The sequence below is a fragment of the Symphalangus syndactylus genome, chromosome 1, assembly GCF_028878055.3.
Source record: "Symphalangus syndactylus isolate Jambi chromosome 1, NHGRI_mSymSyn1-v2.1_pri, whole genome shotgun sequence".
Taxonomy (NCBI): Eukaryota; Metazoa; Chordata; class Mammalia; order Primates; family Hylobatidae; genus Symphalangus; species Symphalangus syndactylus.
The window spans coordinates 90,840,618-90,861,800 of NC_072423.2; the positions used below are offsets into that span (position 1 = coordinate 90,840,618).

The 21,183-nt window shown below is 43.7% G+C and overlaps 1 protein-coding gene across 1 annotated transcript; it reads right to left on the minus strand.

Moving 5' to 3' along the window:
- Window positions 1-3,602: 3,602 nt before the first annotated feature.
- On the minus strand, window positions 3,603-7,243 carry LOC129486754 (mammaglobin-B-like). The gene is made up of 3 exons (XM_055287168.1): window positions 7,189-7,243; window positions 5,719-5,912; window positions 3,603-3,659 (listed from the first exon to the last, which is right to left on the minus strand). Exons 1-3 carry the CDS (start codon window positions 7,241-7,243, stop codon window positions 3,621-3,623), a joined length of 288 nt encoding a protein of 95 aa, XP_055143143.1. The 3' UTR covers window positions 3,603-3,620.
- Between the last annotated feature and the right edge of the window lie 13,940 nt (window positions 7,244-21,183).

A 21,183-nucleotide genomic window follows, 5' to 3' on the forward strand; every position in this document is an offset into this window, starting at 1 on the left:
CGCCCGCGACCACGCCCAGCTAATTTTTGTGTGTGTGTGTGTATTTTTAGTAGAGACAGGGTTTCACCATGTTAGCCAGGATGGTCTCGATCTCCTGACCTCGTGGTCCGCCCACCTCGGCCTCCCAAAGTGCTGGGATTACAGGAGTGAGCCACCGCGCCTGGCCTAAGTTGATAGTATTAGCCATCACACCCTGGTTCTCAATTTTTACCTCCTTGCTTCCACATAAGGAATCCCAGAGAGAGAACTGCCTAGCAGTGACCTGAGCCAGGTCCTCACACCTCTTCTTGTCCTTCCCCACAGTGTATAAAGTGTGCTCACCCACCTATAAGGTACCTGTATGTCTTTGTAAGTTGGCCCCACATGTAAACATCACACATGAGAACAGCAAACCACAACCACATTGAAGGTACCAAATGAAAAGGTGGGTATTTGAGTCCTTTGCCAAAACAGGTGCCATTTAGGAGATAAAATAAATAGATTTTCTCCATCTTTTTCTGGAGAGGAAAGCAGTTACCCTGTGACATCCGCAGCAGGTTGGATGCAGTGTTGTATGAATTCTGGAAAAGCTGGGCAGAGAAGCAGAATAAATAACCTCAGGATATGTGAGATAGAGCAGGAAACTGATGGGCTGATCCTCACTGTGGGTTTCTAGAGACAGTTTACTGAACTTGATAGTTTACTCGGCAGAAAGTCCTTTCTTCCTATAAAGTGCATTGCAACGACGTGGATAATAAAACCTTTTGTGCTATTTGTCATTGGCCTCTATTAATCCCATTAGTTCTGATACTTTATGTACACCTAGCCGTACGTAGCATCTTCCCTGAACAGCCTCTGGCTGTAAGTCAGCCACCCTTTGGCACTAAGGCATAAATTTGCAGAATTTTTTCCTATTTCACGATGATCTAATATCTGGTTTTTGCCCGTTAAGCCTCCTGTGGTTGTTCTTAGATGTATTTATTGAGCTAATTAAGCCTCATTTATTATATTGTAGGCAACAAACTTTCCAGCTATTAACTCTTCAGTGGGTCAGATAAATGGCCTCCAACTGGATGAAAAATTAAGACCAAGACTCTAGATTATCATCATGGGAAGCCAGATAAGGCTGATTTTTCCTTTGGTCCAGATTTACTTTTTCCTCTGTATCCTCCTACTGCTAACGTGGAGGCCTGTGTATTTCCCATCCCACAACCACATGGCAGCTGGCTCCTTGTGAGTCTGCAGTGGAAGGTATTGCTGGGAGATTGGAAGCTGGGAGGAGGCAGGAGTCATGTTTCTCTGCTTCTGACATGGCCTCTTGCAGTAATTGTGGCAGCAGAACCTGCAGAACCCAGCAGCCCAGCAGGGCCATGTGCAGTGTGAAGGCTGTCATTCCCGCTTAGGCGGATCAGTTCCAGAAAGAGCAGTGGTTGTCCTAAGTCACCCAGGATGGTTCGTCTAAGCAATTTGGAGTCTCATCTGGTTCCCAGTCTAGCCACTTGGAGTCCCTTGTCTATAGTAGACCAGGACTCTGGGGGCAACAGTGATGGGTTTCTCAGGGGTCTTCAAGAAGTTCTGGGTGTGGGTTACCTTATGCCTGAAAGATTTGAGGCATAGTTTGTCACTATGCTCAAGTTTGCTAAAGGCCCTTCTCTGGGAATGCCACACAGAGAAGCCAAGAAGAATCTGAACAGCAGGACTTGCTGGATTTTCCCACTCCGTCTATTCGCATGAGATTATTCCCTTTTTGTCCGATCACATTTCTACACAGCTGTTACTGTCTATTAAATCTAAGCTTTAAAATGAATAGTTTTCCCTTGGTTCTTTGTGACTTCATTTCTGAAGCTTTCCATGTCAAGTAAAACTTTGATTAAATGAACTCGTTATGCTTTAAAAAAACAAAAACCAAAGGGGAAAAAAAATCCTCTTCTCGAGAATGTTCATTTTGTCGGCAATTTCAGAAGCTCTTATGTCTGTCACCTACCATGCACAGGGTCCGCTTTCCACTGCATGGGTCTGACATGCTCGTACGTAGTCTCATCCACCAGTGCAAACCTGGTTTTGGATGTGGGATGTTCCCCATGTGGCATGAGTATCCTGGAGTGGCCCCTTTCCTTACAGCCTGTTGCCTCTCAAGAATGTATATGGCCCCCTCACCAAATGGTTCAGGCCCTTCTCTATACAGATTTATATTTTCTGCTACCATGTGCCCAACTTCTAGTTCTTAGCTCTGAATCTCTTCTCCCTTTTCCTCTCTTTCAGGACCTTAAACCAAAGAGGGTGGCCTGTGGTTTTTGGAAGTTGTTGGGCGTAAGGCTTCATTGCGACTTTTGCAGGTCACAGTTATTTTACTGCCTTCATAGGCCATTTATCCACAAAAAAAATATTAAACTTTGTATTTTACAACTACATTGGTAAAATAGAGTATATATTCCTGGCTAGAGTCATTGATATATATTCATCACTGTTATATGCACTTTAGGAAATGATTCTTTAAAATTATTTCATTTTTATGGTCCCTTACAGATATTGTGGGCCTGGATCCCTGCACCTGCCTTGCCTGAGAAAAGAGTCAGCCCTAGTGGAGCTGAGTTATCCTGAGAAATAGACAGGGTCTTCTTGGGTGAGTGGATGGCCCCAGAAAGAAGAGGGTCAGGCTGAAGCAAGAGCAGAAGAGGTGGCAATAGCCTACCCCTGGTGACAGGAATGCTGGGGACAGGACATAAAGGAGACCCCAGGTTCCATTTAAACATACCCTGCTGTGCTGGGTCCCTGCATGGCACACTCACTCCCCTCAACCCTCATTGCCTTTGCAGCTCACTGTGGGGCAGGGGAGAATGGACCCCATTCCTACTGCAGAGACATGACTCAGGGAAACTCAGTAATTTAAGGAGGGTGCTATGAAACTCAGTAATTATATTTTTATATGCCTAAAATAATATAATATTATAAATGATATTTTAATGCAACATTTAAAGAAATTGAATCTGAGGCCAACATCCATAACGAACAAAAATCATAAGTTAAAAGCCAGACACCATCCGCCCTGCTTTGTAGGTCTCCCCTCCCTGGCTGGCTCTTGTCTGGACCCTGCACACCTGGGGGAGGCCCAGGGACAGTGCAGAGGAGCCTGGCATGGCCAGCAGGGCTCAGCACACACAAGAGGACTGGAATGAAAGCAGGCCCTCTGAGCAGGACTCCACCTCAGAACCTAGAGCCTGAGAACCCCAGAGAGAGTCACGTGGGGAAGTGGTGGGATGGAGGTAGGAAACAGTCTTCAGAGAGAGGACCAATGCTTGGGCAAGAGTTGAAGAGAAAGCAAGTGCTTCGCAGAAGCCTCGGTCCCTCACCCAGCACTTGCAAGGCCTGTCTATGGCCTGTCTGTGTCTGCCTCCCACAGACAGCCTGACTGTGAGGTCTGGAAAGCCTCCCTTTCCTGAAACAACAAAAGGAACTTTATGATTTGCAGTTAGTTTATTGAAATGAGAATGAATTTGAGGTTTCAGCAGTTTCCCTGAAGTTTCCACAAAAAAGGTCCAAAGGAAAAAGAAAACAAGAAAAATGGCAGTTTCTAGCTGTAGGCAGCAGTTTTCTGGCCATCTTCTCTCTCGTCTTGTCTGAGCCAAAGTTCTTGCATAAAGTTAGAAGGCCTTACACCAAGGGCTGTCGTATATTATTTTCTGGGAAACAAAAGCAAATAGACAACTTAGATTTGTAAATCACTCTTAGAAAGTGAAATATTAAGATACAGAAACTTTTCTTCATGTTGTTCTCCTGCATTTGTCCATAAACATTAACACTCAGGAAAATTTGCACTGGAAGCAAAACAAGAATTTTCTTTTCATTTATTCTGTTATCCAGGAGACACCTTTATATTTTGTTAGTTTGTTTTTTGTTGTTGGGTTTTTTGTTTGTTTGTTTTGTTTTGTTTTTTGAGACAAAGATTTCCTCTGCTTCCGAGGCTGCAGTGCAGTGGCACGATCTCGGCTCACTGCAACCTCCGCCTCCAGGTTCAAGCCATTCTCCTGCCTCAGCCTCCCAAGTAGCTGAGATTACAGGTGGCTGCCACCATGCCCAGCTAATTTTTGTATTTTTAGTAGAGATGGGTTTTCACCACGTTGGCCAGGCTGGTCTTGAACTACTGACCTCAGGTGATCCACCCGCCTCAGCCTCCCAGAGTGCTGGGATTACAGTTATGAGGCACCGCACAAGGCCCAGGAGACACTTATTCCTACAGGGGTGCTAACCGGGGTCAGGGTTTTAGGATCTTTTCCCTGACAGGATCCTCTTAATATTTTCTTCTCCAAAACTCCTATTCTTTGAAATAGTTTATCCAATAAATATGTGACGTGCACTATTTGATGAAGACCTGCCAGTTTAAACTGATTCTGAGACCGCTCTTTCAACACAGAATCGTTAAAAAACCTCAGCTCAAATATATGAATGTGATGGTTTGGAGTTGCTGTGTGGCCTTACAAGTGAGAAATATTGTAACAGCCTGAGGCACTCCACCACTACCTTGATATAGATTTAAAAATATTGGAGCTAGGTATGATTAGTCTGCTCCAGGTTTTTAAAGAAGAAATGATTCTACAAATGTTTGGTAGGTCTTTACATTTTCTACCATAAAATCTTTCAAATGGAATTTTGAAATATTACGTAAATGTTAAAAATAGAATCTGTAAGTAGCATATTTTTTAAAACAGGCAGAAATACTTGTTGTTATAACCATTGAGTTTTATTTTAAAGAATTCCGGCACTCATGCTGTTTTGCATCCATGACCTGCACTTCTCATTTCCTGAGGTGCTTAATTAAATGGTGCATGATTCCCAGTCATGTATGCTGGCAAATCTGGGCGTGAGTTCTAAATTCTTTATATTAGAATCTGTAGAATTTGCACAATGGTATTTTCTGGACTGTGTAAAATAATTTTGAGAACATTTGTATTATTTATTATTGTGAAAGGGAAAAATTGCATTGTTGGTTGCTCCTAGTAGTGACTGGTTCTTTGAGAATCAGATACTTCCTCTTGATAGAAAATGTCCAGCCTCGCCAACATGGTGAAACCCCATCTCTACCAAAAAATACAAAACTTGCCTGGTGTGGTGGCAGGCACCTGTAATTCCAGCTACTCAGGAGACTGTGGCAGGAGAATCCCTTGAAGTTGGGAGGCGGAGGTTGCAGTGAGCCGAGATCGAACCACTGCACTCCAGCCTAGGTGACAGAGTGAGACCCTGTCTCACAAAAATTAAAGAAAGAAGTAAAAGTGTGTGTGTGTGTGTGTATGTGTGTGTGTGTGTGCATGTGTGCCTGTTAGTTTGTGTGTATGTGTTTCTTTTTGTGTGTCTATGTGCATGCGTCTGTGTTTCTATGTATGTGTGCATCTGTGTCTCTGATTCTATGTGTGTGTGTGTGTTTCTGTGTGTTTGTGTCTATGTGTGTGTGTCTGTGTGTTTCTATGTGTGTGTGAGAGAGAGAGAATGGACTGGGGAGCTGATGATTTGCTCTGCCTTTTCTGGAGCTTGCTTTTTTTTTTTTTTTTTTTTGCCTTTTCCATTTATCACTCCCTGAAGACTCTCAAAGTGAAGTGTCAAAGCACCGTAAGGACAAAATTAAATTAAATGATGTACAAAGAAAGCTTGTTCACCAGATGCTTAACACTCCTTGTGGCACATTTAGAGCCTGTTTGTTTCTGGACAGTGATTTTAAAGAGCACATAAGAAAAAAAATGAAATTACCATCATTAAATCAAAATTCTGCAGAGTTTCATTGGACTGGTTGAGGAAACACTGTTTGAATTCACCTACAGCCTCTTGATCAGCATCACTGTCTAGGAACTCTTGCAAATATTGCTGGTATTCTGATAAAGACACTTCAGGATCGATGGTCTTTTCAACCACATCATCCAGCAGTTGGCAGCCAGAACCAGAACCTGAGAAAAAGGCACAAGAACATGGGCCATCCCCAGAGGGGTGAACTCATTTTGGGCATGAGCCGTGAGGCTGGTCATCTTCTTACCTCCCAGGAGAGACCAAGGTTCAGAAAGATTATGGTGCAGCATGCCAAGTTCTCTTCTAGGAGCATAAACTCAGTCTGTGCAAATTCTCCCAACCTCTGTAGCTCAGATCAGCCCAACCCTGTGCATCCTTGGTGAAGAGGACCCTTGGGAAATGAGGTGCTCTGACTGGGGACACACACCAAACACTGCTTGAGCTTCTTTGGTTCAGAATCGTGCCATGCTTCCCTTTTATCATTCCCAGCATCAAGTAGGGGTTCAATGACTTCAGATGAATGGGTCTAGGATATTGTCCATTAGTTCCATTAACTCTACTGCAATAAAAAGGAGCCTGAAACAGAACTTCTTGCTCATGATAGAATCTGAGGTGGCCCCCACTTTCGGGGAGTGGAAAGTGCTCAGGACTCGGATTCCTGTGAGCCTCTTGTGCTCTGGGCTCTGCTGTTTTCTATTTAGTTGACTGTGAGCTTGTTAGCTATTAACCCATTTGCACCTACTTTGGCAACAAATGAGGCAGAATATGCAGGGTAAGCTTTGTGAATTGCACAAGGCAAGCCACTGACAGGACCTATCAGTGCTGATTCCAGCTGTCTGGGCTTTTTCCTCCCACTGGATGTCCAGTGCTGGAAGAAGACTTCAGGGGGTGTGAATTCTCCTCCCCAGTCTGCCTTGAGCCTGAAGGAACTGGGATGGAAAAGGCATCCCAGAATGACTCCTCTGAGAACACAGAGTGAGGCCCACAGAATGCAAGATGCTGGATTACACTCTGCAGCCTGCGACTTCTGTTTTAAGAGATTTGCTGTTTCTTTACACATTCAAGGACACCCATGATTGTTGCATTGATTGTGGGAGCATATGTCATGGGGCCTTCGTTCATGTCTCTCTCTTGCAACACTGAAATAGCTCATTTCAATATTCAGTCTTGAGACTCATCCTGGTTTCTATGGTCACTGTGATCATGGTGGGACCCTGAGTGCCATGACACACAACGTGAGGCTCCAATGCAGGGGGCAGCTCATGAAGGCACTGCCTGCTTGATTGTCAGGATCTAAAGGGAACCCTAAGGCCTGTCACATCCAGATCCTTTGTACTGAGGCTGACCTGTGCTGGGAACTGGGGTCTGGGAGTTCTTTTACAGGGGCCTGGGTGACAAGCCCTAACTCTGAGGCAGCCCTCTCTACCCAGAACTCACCTGCATAGCAGAGCAGCGGGAGGGCCGCCAGCATGAGGACTATCAATAGCTTCATGGCGTGGCAGCTGCCGTCGGTGTTCAGTCGTGTGTGGCAGGGATCAAGGAAGCTGCTGTGGAGGTGAGAACCCAGCCCTGCTCTATTTATTCCCCAGGTAGGCGCCTAAGTCCCTTCCAGGAATGAAGCAATATGTTAACCTGGCATGGGACCAGGACACAATAGTGTACACCAAGGGGAACCCAGCCAGCCTGTGCTCTGTTTGTAAAAACCAAGAAGGCAGTGATTTTTGGACCCCTGACAATTTGAGGACTGCAATAACGACACATGGCTCCAGGTAAATTGGATGTGACAGTGTTTTCCAAAATATAAAGCAAAGCCCAGCAGTGTGGCCTTGTACTCTCGTCAATGTTGTGATTATAATTGTGTCTTCTCTATTCCTTCCTGCCTTGAGCTTCCTGCTGCCTCAACTCTTTCTTCTTCTGCTTCTCTTCACCTCTTCTTCTTCTCCTCCTATTCTTCAAGGTGCAGACAGCTTCATATCCTGTATGTCTGTCTGTCCTGGAACTATTATAGTTGGAGTAAGTGCGATACCTGTATCTCCCTTTGGGCGGTAGTCCTTCCTCACCCAGAGCCATTCCTTTTTCATTAAAGGTGTTTCAAGTTTAAAGGGAAATATATTAATATCTAATCTCTGGGTTTTTTATTTTTTTTTTTTAAGTTCCAGAGCACATGTGCAGTATGTGCCGCTTTGTTACATGGGTAAACGTGTGCCATGGTCGTTTGCTGCACCTATGAACCCATCACCTAGGTATTAACCCAAGCATGCATCAGCTCTTTTCCTTAATACTGTCCCTTCCTGCTCTCCCACAACAGGCCCCAGTAAGTGTTGTGTCCCTCCATGTGTCCATGTATTCTCATTGTTAAGCTTCCACTTATAAGTGAGAATATGCGATACTTGCTTTTCTGTTCCTGTATTAGTTACTGAGGATAATGTCTTCCAGCTTCATCCATGTCCCTGCAAAAGACATGATCTCCTTCCTTTTTATAAATGCATAGCATTCCATTATGTATATATACCACATTTTCTTTATCCAGTCTGTCATTGCTGGGAATTTGGATTGATTCCATGTCTTTGCTATTGTGAATAGTGCTGCAATGAACATACACATGCATGTATCTTTGTAACATAATAATTTAGATTCCTTTGGGTATATACCTAGTAACGAGTTTGCCGGGGCAAATGTTATCTCCAGTTCCAGATCTCTGAGAACTCACCACACTGTCTTTCACAATGGTTGAACTAATTTATATTCCCACCAACAGTGTAAAAGCATTCCTACTTCCCCACAACCTCACCAGCATCTGTTGTTTCTTAACTTTTTAATAATCGCCATTCTTAGTGGTGTGAGATGATATATCATTGTGGTTTTGATTTGCATTTCTCTAGTGATCAGTGATGTTGAGCTATTTTTCATGTATTTCTTGGCCACTGAAAGTTTCAATGTTTTAAAAATAAGAAATTAACCCAAGTTGACAAATTCACTGTAGTAGAAGTCTATGAATTAATGTTTGTTTATTTCTTTGGTAGCTTTTTTTTTTTTTTGAGACATAGTCTTGCTCTGTCACCCAGGCTAGGGTGCAGTGGCACAGTCTCGGCTCACTGCAACCTCTGCCTCCCGGGTTCAAGTGTTTCTCCTGCCTCAGTCTCCCAAGTAGCTGGGATTACAGGCACCCGCCACTGCGCCTAATTTTTGTATTTTTAGTAGAGAGGGGGTTTCACCATCTTGGCCAAGCTGGTCTTGAACTCCTGGCCTCGTGATCCACCTGCCTCAGCCTCCCAAAGTGTTGGGATTACAGGCATGAGCCACTGCACCCAGCCTATTTGGTAGCTTTTTAAGTTTTCCCTCCCACTGATTGAAAGGATGCTGTGAGTTAATGGAGTAACTGACTTCCTGGGCAGGCAGTGCTGGGCAGTGGGCAGTGATGGGATTTAGGCTCATGCAGATGTGAGCTTAGATCTTGGAGGCCATATGTAGTCATGCCATGTCTCTGGGCAAGTTACAATGCTCGTTTCTCTAGGATTTTTTTCTCTCTTTTGTGAAATGGGTATAAGTGATACCATGCTACAATTTGGAGTGATGATGGATAGTCTATGCCAAGTTTTTATAACATGGTGTAGCATAAGAGAATTCTGAATAAATGGCAGTTTTCATCTATGTACACATCTATTGTTGGCCACATAACCCATGGGCTTCTCCGATGAGCTGGGCCAGACAAATTTCATTGTAGACAAAGATTCAATCAAGTCCTTGCTTTCATGTAATTTTATTTCCCAGAAGAAAGGCCAAACATAACCCTACAAATGAATCAGAGATATCAGGAAGTGAGAATTGCTGCAAAGAACAGCAGAATATCCATAATGGCAGAATGCTGTCATGGACTGGAGGGTGAGGGGCAGTGTCCTGTAAGCAGCCCCAGGCACCCTGGAGAAGCAGGTGTTCTTTCAGGGAGACTTAAATGAATGGACAGTGACATACAGAAACACATCCGAGGAAGAGTGTTCCAGGATGGGAACAGCAAGTACAGAGACCTGAGGGCAGAGGGTACTTGGTAAGGTCAAGGAAAGTAGGGAATGTGTACCTTTTGTGGACAAGAGGGCTTAACATGATAGAAACCAACCTTAGTTTATTTAGGAATAATATAAAGGCAAAAGATACCAGAAACACAAAGCTGGTTCAAGTTTAACAGGAACAAATGAGAGAGCCAGAATGATGAGTCCCTTCTTAATTACTCATGAATGCATTATTTGCTGTCTGGATTACTTGTGACATATTTTTGCCATCATTCAGCCAGAGCCTCAGATGCCAAGAACAAACCTAATTTTGGGAGGACAGAAAGTAGAAGAGTTGTGTACTTACCTGTGTAAACAGTTGGCCATGGCTGGCATCCTTCCTTCCCAGGGGAAGTAAAGAACTTTAATCAGGAAATGAGGCACTGTCTTTTTAGCTGAGACTTACTGGGTGTCTGCCTATGCCACAGTCCCTATGGCCCTGCTCTGTCACCTCTTGGGCCAGAGGTGACAGGTGCAGGTGCCCACACTAAAAAGCTTGTGTTTTCTTTAACCTCCATCAGGACATCTGAAGGGGATTATTCTCTCATGAGTCAAATAACAGTAACTCAAGCCTAAAAAGACTCACTGGCAATGCAGCCTTCCCAGGAAGAACTAGGAGAGCCCCAGAGCTCAGCATACTCGTGTTGCTGGTGCAGTTTTTTCTCTTCACAAAGGGTCTTTGCTTGAGTCTCTTAACGAAGTTCACAAACTGGAGAATTCTAGTGTCCTTCAGTGTTGTGCTTGGTTTCACTAATATTTATTCATCATCTACTGTGGCAAGCACACTACAAAGATAAACACTTACAAGTTCTATCTGGAGTGAGCTGGTGTCTCTAGAAAGAATGAAAGTCTTTGGTAAGAAATAGTGAGGTTTAGGAGACAGTCAGTGGAGCCAAGATGGCCAAATAGGAACAGCTCCAGTCTACAGCTCCCAGCATGAGCGATGCAGAAGACGAGTGATTTCTGCATTTCCAACTGAAGTACCGGGTTCATCTCACTGGGGAGTGTTGGACAGTGGGTGCAGGACAGCGGGTGCAGTGCACCAAGCATGAGCTGAAGCAGGGCGAGGCATCATCTCACCCAGGAAACAAAAGGGGTCAGGGAATTCCCTTTCCTAGTCAAAGAAAGGGGTGACAGACGGCACCTGGAAAATTGGGTCACTCTGACCCTAATACTGTGCTTTTCCAGTGGTCTTAGCAAAGGGCACACCAGGAGATTATATCCCACGCCTGGCTTGGAGGGTCCTATGCCCATGGAGCCTCGTTCACTGCTAGCACAGCAGTCTGAGATCAAACTGCAAGGCAGCAGCGAGGCTGGGGGATGGGCACCCACCATTGCTGAGGCTTGAGTAGGTAAGCAAAGCAGCCAGGAAGCTCGAACTGGGTGGAGCCCACCACAGCTCAAGGAGGCCTGCCTGCCTCTGTAGACTCCACCTCTGGGGGCAGGGCATAGCCAAACAAAAGGCAGCAGAAACCTCTGCAGACTTAAATGTCCCTGTCTGACAGCTTTGAAGAGAGTAGTGGTTCTCCCAGCATGGAGTTTGAGATCTGAGAACAGACAGACTGCCTCCTCAATGGGTCCCTGACCCCCGAGTAGCCTAACTGGGAGGCACCCCCCAGTAGGGGCAGTCTGACACCTCACACGGCCGGGTACTCCTCTGAGACAAAACTTCCAGAGGAACGATCAGGCAGCAACATTTGCTGTTCACCAATATCCGCTGTTCTGCAGCCTCTGCTGCTGATACCCAGGCAAACAGGGTCTGGAGTGGACCTCCAGCAAACTCCAACAGACCTACAGCTGAGTGTCCTGACTGTTAGAAGGAAAACTAACAAACAGAAAGGACATCCACACCAAAACCCCATCTGTATGTCACCAATATCAAAGACCAAAGGTAGATAAAACCACAAAGATAGGGAAAAAACAGAGCAGAAAAACTGGAAACTCTAAAAATCACAGTGCCTCTCATCCTCCAAAGGAACGCAGCTCCTCACCAGCAATGGAACAAAGCTGGATGGAGAATGACTTTGACGAGTTGAGAGAAGAAGGCTTCAGATGATCAAACTACTTTGAGCTAAAGAAGGAAGTTCGAACCCATGACAAAGAAGTTAAAAGCCTTGAAAAAAAGTTAGACGAATGGCTAACTAGAATAACCAATGCAGAGAAGTCCTTAAAGGACCTGATGGAGGCCGGGCGCGGTGGCTCACGCTTGTAATCCCAGCACTTTGGGAGGCTGAGGTGGGCGGATCACAAGGTCAGGAGATCGAGACCATGGTGAAACCCCGTCTCTACTAAAAATACAAAAAATTAGCCGGGCGTGGTGGCGGGCGCCTGTAGTCCCAGCTACTCGGAGAGGCTGAGGCAGGAGAACGGCATGAACCCAGGAGGCGGAGCTTGCAGTGAGCCGAGATCGTGCCACTGCACTCCAGCCTGGGCGACAGAGTGAGACTCCGTCTCAAAAAAAAAAAAAAAAAAAAAAAAGGACCTGATGGAGCTGAAAACCACAGCATGAGAACTACATGATGAATGCACAAGCCTCAGTAACCAATCCAATCAACTGGAAGAAAGGTTATCAGTGATGGAAGATCAAATGAATGAAATGAAGCAAGAAGAGACGTTTAGAGAAAAAAGAATAAAAAGAAACGAACAAAGCCTCCAAGAAATATGGGACTATGTGAAAAGACCAAATCTATGTCTGATTGGTGTACCTGAAAGTGACGGAGAGAATGGAACCAAGTAGGAAAACACTCTGCAGGATATTATCCAGGAGAACTTCTCCAATCTAGCAAGGCAGGCCAACATTCCAATTCAGGAAATACAGAGAACACCACAGAGATACACCTCGAGAAGAGCAACTCCAAGACACATAATTGTCAGATTCACCAAAGTTGAAATCAAGGAAAAAATGTTAAGGGCAGCCAGAGAGAAACGTTGGGTTACCCACAAGGGGAAGCCCATCAGACTAACAGCTGATCTCTTGACAGAAACTCTACAAGCCAGAAGAGAGTTAGGGCCAATATTCAACATTCTTAAAGAAAAGAATTTTCAACCCAGAATTTCATATCCAGCCAAACTAAGCTTCATAAGTGAAGGAGAAATAAAATCCTTTATAGGCAAGCAAATGCTGAGAGATTTTGTCACCACCAGGCCTGCCCTAAAAGAGCTCTTGAAGGAAGCACTAAACATGGAAGGGAACAACCAGTACCAGCCACTGCAAAAACATGCCAAATTATAAAGAGCATCGAGGCTAGGAAGAAACTGCATCAACTAACGAGCAAAATAACCAGCTAACATCATAATGATAGGATCAAATTCACACATAACAATATTAACCTTCAATGTAAATGGGCTAAATGCTCCAATTAAATGACACAGACTGGCAAATTGGATAGAGTCAAGACCCATCAGTGCGCTGTATTCAGGAAACCCATCTCACGTGCAGAGACACATATAGGCTCAAAATAAAGGGATACAGGAATATCTACCAAGCAAATGGAAAACAAAAAAAGGCAGAGCTTGCAATCCTAGTCTCTGATAAACAGACTTTAAACCAACAAAGATCAAAAGAGACAAAGAAGGCCATTACATAATGGTAAAGGGATCAATTCAACAAAAAGAGCTAACTATCCTAAATATATATGCACCCAATACAGGAGCACCCAGATTCATAAAGCAAGTCCTTAGAGACCTACAAAAAGAGACTTAGACTCCCACACAATAATACTGGGAGACTTTTAACACCCCACTGTCAACATTAGACCAATGAACGAGACAGAAAGTTAACAAGGATATCCAGGAACTGAACTCAGCTCTGCACCAAGCAGACCTAATAGACATCTACAGAACTCTCCACCCCAAATCAATAGAATATACATTCTTTTCAGCACCACACCACACCTATTCCAAAATTGACCACATAGTTGGAAGAAAAGCACTCCTCAGCAAATGTAAAAGAACAGAAATTATAACAAACTGTCTCTCAGACCACAGTGCAAACAAAATAGAACTCAGGATTAAGAAACTCACTCAAAACCGCTTAACTACATGGAAACTGAACAATCTGCTCCTGAATGACTACTGGGTACACAACAAAATGAAGGCAGAAATAAAGATGTTCTTTGAAACCAACAAGAACAAAGACACAACATATCAGAATCTCTGGGACACATTCAAAGCAGTGTGTAGAGGGAAATTTATAGCATTAAATGCCCACAGGAGAAACAGGAAAGATCTAAAATTGACACCCTAACATCACAATTAAAAGAACTAGAGAAGCAAGAGCAAACAAATTCAAAAGCTAGCAGAAGGCAAGAAATAACTAAGATCAGAGCAGAACTGAAGGAAATAGAGACACAAAAAGCCCTTCAAAAAATCAATGAATCCAGGAGTTGGTTTTTTGAAAAGAACAACAAAATTGATAGACCACTAGCAAGACTAATAAAGAAGAAAAGAGAGAAGAATCAAATAGATGCAATAAAAAATGATAAAGGAGATATCACCACCGATCCCACAGAAATACAATCTACCATCAGAGAATACTATAAACACCTCTACGCAAATAAACTAGAAAATCCAGAAGAAATGGATAAATTCCTCGACACATACACCCTCCCAAGACTAAACCAGGAAGAAGTTGAATCTCTGAATAGACCAAAAATAGGCTCTGAAATTGAGGCAATAATTAATAGCTTACCAACCAAAAAAAGTCCAGGACCAGATGAATTCACAGCCGAATTCTACCAGAGGTAAAAGGAGGAGCTGGTACCATTCCTTCTGAAACTATTCCAATCAATAGAAAAAGAGGGAATCCTCCCTAACACGTTTTATGAGGCCAGCATCATCCTGATACCAAAGCTGGGCAGAGACACAACAAAAAAAGAGAATTTTAGACCAATATCCCTGATGAACATCGATGCAAAAATTCTCAATAAAATACTGGCAAACCGAATCCAGCAGCACATCAAAAAGCTTATCCACCATGATCAAGTAGGCTTCATCCCTGGGATGCAAGGCTTTTTCAACATACGCAAATCAATAAATGTAATCCAGCATATAAACAGAACCAAAGACAAAAACCACATGATTATCTCAATAGATGCAGAAAAGGTCTTTGACAAAATTCAACACTTCATGCTAAAAACTCTCAATAAATTAGGTATTGATGGGACGTATCTCAAAATAATAAGAGCTGTCTGTGACAAACCCACAGCCAATATCATACTGAATGGGCAAAAACTGGAAGAATTCCCTTTGAAAACTGGCACAAGACAGGGATGCCCTCTCTCACCACTTGTATTCAACATAGTGTTGGAACTTCTATCCAGGGCAATCAGGCAGGAGAAGGAAATAAAGGGTATTCAATTAGGAAAAGAGGAAGTCAAATTGTCCCTGTTTGCAGATGACGTGATTGTATGTCTAGAAAACCCCATCGTCTCAGCCCAAAATCTCATTAAGCTGATAGGCAACTTCAGCAAAGTCTCAGGATACAAAATCAACGTGCAAAAATCACAAGCATTCTTATACACCGATAACAGACAAACAGAGAGCCAAATCAGAAGTGAACTCCCATTCACAATTGCTTCAAAGAGAACAAAATACCTAGGAATCCAACTCACAAGGGATGTGAAGGACCTCTTCAAGGAGAACTACAAACCACTGCTCAATCAATTAAAAGAGGATACAAACAAATGGAAGAACATTTCATGCTCATGGGTTGGAAGAATCAATATCGTGAAAATGGCCATACAGCCCAAGGTAATTTATAGATTCAATGCCATCCCCATCAAGCTACCAATGACTTTCTTCACAGAATTGGAAAAAACTACTTTAAAGTTCATATGGAACCAAAAAAGAGCCCACATTGCCAAGTCAATCTTAAGCCAAAAGAACAAAGCTGGAGGCATCATGCTGCCTGACTTCAAACTATACTACAAGGCTACAGTAACCAAAACAGCATGGTACTGGTACCACAACAGAGACATAGACCAATGGAACAGAACAGAGCCCTCAGAAATAATACCGCATATCTACAACTATCTGACCTTTGACAAACCTGACAAAAACAAGAAATGGGGAAAGGATTCTCTATTTAATAAATGGTGCTGGGAAAACTGGCTAGCCATATGTAGAAAGCTGAAACTGGATCCCTTCCTTACATCTTATACATAAATTAATTCAAGATGGATTAAAGACTCACATGTTAGACCTAAAACCATAAAAACCCTAGAAGAAAACCTAGGCAATACCATTCAGGACATAGGCATGGGCAAGGACTTCACGTCTAAAACACCAAAAACAATGGCAACAAAAGCCAAAATTGACAAATGGGATCTAATTAAACTAAAGAGCTTCTGCACAGCAAAAGAAACCACCATCAGAGTGAACAGGCAACCTACATAATGGGAGAAAAATTTTGCAATCTACTCATCTGACAAAGGGCTAATATCCAGAACCTACAATGAACTCAAACAAATTTACAAGAAAAAAACAACCCCATCAACAAGTGGGCGAAGGATATGCACAGACACTTCTCAAAAGAAGACATTTATGCAGCCAAAAGACATTTGAAAAAATGCTCATCATCACTGGCCATCAGAGAAATGCAAATCAAAACCACAATGAGATACCATCCCACACCAGTTAGAATGGCAATCATTAAAAAGTCAAGAAACAACAGGTGCTGGAGAGGATGTGGAGAAATAGGAACACTTTTACACTGTTGTGGGACTGTAAACTAGTTCAACCATTGTGGAAGTCAGTGTGGCGATTCCTCAGGGATCTACAACTAGAATTACCATTTGACCCAGCCATCGCATTACTGGGTATATACCCAAGGGATTATAAATCATGCTGCTCTAAAGACACACGCACAGGTATGATTATTGCGGCACTATTCACAACAGCAAACACTTGGAACCAACCCAAATGTCCAACAACAATAGACTGGATTAAGAAAATGTGGCACATATATACCATGGAATACTACGCAGGCATAAAAATGATGAGTTCATGTCATTTGTGGGACATGGATGAAGCTGGAAGCCATCATTCTCAGCAAACTATCGCAAGGACAAAAAAACAAATACCGCATGCTCTCACTCATAGGAGGGAATTGAACAATGAGAACACATGGACACAGGAAGGGGAACATTACACACTGGGGCCTGTTGTGGGGTGGGGGGAGAGGGGAGTGATAGCATTAGGAGATATACCTAATGCTAAATGACGAGTTAATGGGTGCAGCACACCAACATGGCACATGTATGCATATGTAACTAACCTGCACGTTGTGCACATGTACCCTAAAACTTAAAGCATAATAAAAATAAAAATAAAATGTGGCACATATATGCCATGGAATACTGTGCAGCCATACAAAAGGATGAGTTCATGTCCTTTGTAGGGACATGGATGAAGCTGGAAACCATCATCTGAGCAAACTATCACAAGGACAGAAAACCAAACACCACATGTTCTCACTCACAGGTGGGAACTGAACAATGAGAACACTTGGACACAGGATAGGGAACATCATACACCAGGGCCTGTCATGGGGTATGGGGAGGGGGGAAGGATAGCATTAGGAGATATACCTAATGTAAATGACGAGTTAATGGGTGCAGCACACCAACATGGCACATGGATACATACATAACCTGCACATTGTGCACATGTACCCTAGAACTTAAAGTATAATAAATAGATAAATAAATAAATAAATAAGCGATGACTAAATCAAAACTTCGGATTCAGAATATTGAGCTTGTCATAATGTGTAAGATGGATCATGGGGAGAAGACACTGGAGGAAAAGTGCCTAGGCAGAGACTGATAATATTTGTCCAGAGGGCAAATTATGAGACTCTACTTAGCTCAGTGGTCATGAGAGACGCCTGAAGAAATAAAGTCAAGAGACCCTGCATGAGTCAATCCTACATACTTGGTAAACCTCATTCTCAGGTTTTTGAACTAGATGTTCTTCAAAATTAGTAATATCATTAGCAAAGAAGAAATCCAGAATGTCAATCAATGAGCACATGCCGGGCGCGGTGGCTCACGCTTGTAATCCCAGCACTTTGGGAGGCCGAGGCGGGCGGATCACGAGGTCAGGAGATCGAGACCACAATGAAACCCTGTAAAAATACAAAAAATTAGCCTGGCGTGGTGGCGGGCGCCTGTAGTCCCAGCTACTCGGAGAGGCTGAGGCAGGAGAATGGCATGAACCCGGGAGGCGGAGCTTGCAGTGAGCCGAGATTGCGCCACTGCACTCCAGCCTGGGCGACAGAGCAAGACTCCGTCTCAAAAAAAAAAAAAAAAAAAAATCAATGAGCACATGGACACCGAGAAAGCTGACTATGAGATGCTGGCAGGTTTGGAAGGCGTTTCTAGGGGTAAAATACAAGCCCAGCTCCCCTGCAGTTACATTCCTCCTCTCCCTCAGAGAGTAGCAGTCCTTGCATTCTTTTATTGTATTGTCATTTCATGAAACTTTTCATTTCAATCATTTTTAAGTGTGCAATTATGTGGCCTTCAGTATATTCTTGATGTTGTCACACTATACATTTCTGGGAAATTCTCATTCCAAACAGAAACCCTGTGCTTCTTAACAATGACTTCGATACCCTCTTCTCCCTGTCCCAGCCTGAGCGGTCTTGCTGGATCCCACTTCACACTCTTTTAACAGCGTCTCTGGAAGGAAAATGTTACCGTATGTGACATGAATGTGATCAGCTTTGAATGATGAGAAGAGTGAGCACCTTGCGACCCCCAGGCTTCAAAGGCTATGGAAGTAGCTAAGGCAGCAGCCCTAAGTGACAGCCCTGGTGATGCCAGGAGTCCTGTGAGTATCATGGGGGACTCCTGTACCAGCTACTGCCTCCCCAGGTCACTGGATGACTGCACCTATAGAAGAGAGAGGTAAGAGAATGAGGACTGCATGGGCTCTACTTATACACAGATTCATGTGTTCCAGACAGAGCCTGGGCGTCACCTGCTTTTGACAGCTTCCCAGTGGATTCCAAAACAGAGCCAGGATTAAGGTGCCCTGGGTAGGCATTGCTCATTCTCATGTTCATTAGTGGAAATAATCTTGGACCTTCCTGCGTACTAGTGAGGACTAAAAAACAAAGGAAAAATGTTCCAGCAAAATTCATACTGGGGTGTTCAATAAATAGAAATTTTTATTAATTGCAAGCATTCGAGTAATAATTTCTACGATATATTGAGTGCTTTATAGTATTAATTTATCTAATGTGTTTTCACAACAATGCTAAGACATGCATTCTATTTCACAGGAAAATAAGTGAATGATTAAAAAGGATATCTATGCATGTGGGTGCATGTGTGTATAAAGATGTAATGTAAGGTGTGGGCATCCATGGGGGCCTCACAGAGAAGGAGACATGTGAAGTGCATTCTGTGGATGGAGTGGTCAAATGTCTGAGGCAGGTAAGTCTATAAAGGCAAAGGAAAACCTAAATGCCCTGGTGCAAGGATGTGACTCATGTGATGTATAAGAAATGAGATATAAACAACTGCGGCTGAGGACAGAGCACCCAGGAAAACAGAAGATGAGGAGACAGGGCTCCCAGGAGCAAGGTCTTGGAAGTCCTCATGTGGAACACAAGGCTGTGGATGTGTTCCTCCAGCAGTGGTTCCTCTCTGGGGTTCTCAGAATGTAGCCTGAGCTCTGGGAATCCTTGTGTCTGTCTGTGAATCCTTGTGTGTGTCTGTGAATCCTTGTGTGTGTCTGTGAATCCTTGTGTCTGTCCATGCACAATGTGTAGGCTAAACTGGTCATGAGTTTCACACACTTAGGTTCTATTTTTTTAAGTGTCAATATTTTCTGGTGTTATTAAAATACAAATTTCTTTTAAAAGCAACGTATAATAATAACTACTGTTATCTACTATTTTCTCAGTTGTATAAAAATAGCTATTATTATATAAATATGAGTTTAGGGTAAAAAATGACTTCTCTTACTTGAAACCCTTGAGAACATGTGCCCTCTGGTCATTTAGGGTTGTTGGAGGATAGGACCATGTTTCAGTTTTGGGAGGCTCTCATTGGCATGAATAAGGAGGATTTATCACAGGAAGGGCTCACAGAGGCTGGGAGACAATTAAGGAGACATTAATCTGAGTTGAGTTTAGAAGGACTCGGACAAGACTGTTAGGTGGCTGTGTGATGGGAAAGAAGGGACTCATGGAGGTGATGCTGTGGCCATGGAGTAAACAGAACTTAGGGTACGGTGAGGAGTCAGGAGGGAGGGAAGCTGTAGTTGGCTTATTTATGCCTCCATCTCCCAAAAGATATACACATTCTAATCCCTGGAATCTGTGAATGGCCCATTGCAAGATGAAAAGGCATTATGTAGACGTGATTCAGTTAAGGATCTTGAGATGGGGACATTATTCTGAATAATCTGGTGCTTCCCAACCCCAACCTCTGTATTTTGTAATAAAAAGTCAGAGAGGGATTTGACATGGAAAGGAAAGGAGATGGGAATGTATCATGGAGGCAGAGGTTGGAGTGATGTGGCCACAGGACCAGGATGGTCAGCAGCCAAGAAGCCGGAAGCAGCCCTTAGTGAACTCGCCCAGAAAGCCCCCAGAAGGAACAGAGCCCTGATGCCCCCTGACTTCCCCACAGTGATACCAGTGTTGGGCTTCTGACCTTCAGAGGTACAAGAGAATCTTTTGTTTTAAGCCACCAAGCTTTCGGAGGTTTCTTGCAGCAGCCACAGGACATCAAGCCACGAACCTGTGGCATCTCCCTGTGTCTTGGTCAGGGGACTTGCTAGGTTGGGTGCATTAGCCTGGATGGGCTTATGGAAGGGAGAGCAGGCTGGGGGCAGACCCTGTGCTCAGTTTTACATCCTGCTCCTGAAATGACTGTGGAGTGCGCACTGGGAGCTGTCCAGTGGGCAAGGGGTGCTGGACTCTGGAGCTCTTGGGATAGCTTGAGGAAGGAAGCATTCGCCTCAGGTGCTGGTGAGTAAGGCAGACACTGAGAAGTGCTCTCAGTGTGGGGAGTAAAACAATGTGAACTCCAGGTTGAAACCTGGAGATGCCCTCAAATTGTGATAAATGGAAAATAAAGTATACTGGACATGACTTGGTGCAGAGAGAGCACCAAGCAGGCTGGCTGTGCATCTGAGGGGACAACAAACTAGGGCTAGGGCTGCTGCTAGTGGGAACCATGTGCCTGGACACCAAGGCAGGCTGGGAGATCCCTCAGTCCAAGACCAGCAGGACCACTGCAATTGCTGTTTTTCTATTGTCATGGTTTTCATTCGCGAACGCAGGATGGGAAATCTGTAAGGAATGCAGGACGATTTCTGCAAATATTTCCTTCTGGGATGCTTGCATTCAAGCCCCATTAGTAACAGA

Coding starts and splice junctions, on each gene's coding strand:
- LOC129486754 (XM_055287168.1), bottom strand. CDS start 7,243: ATGAAGCTATTGATAGTCCTCATGCTGGCGGCCCTCCCGCTGCTCTGC. Junction 5,913..7,188: donor CCCGCTGCTCTGCTATGCAG/GTGAGTTCTGGG, acceptor CCTTTTTCTCAG/GTTCTGGTTCTGGCTGCCAA. Junction 3,660..5,718: donor AGAATTTTGATTTAATGATG/GTAATTTCATTT, acceptor TTTGTTTCCCAG/AAAATAATATACGACAGCCC.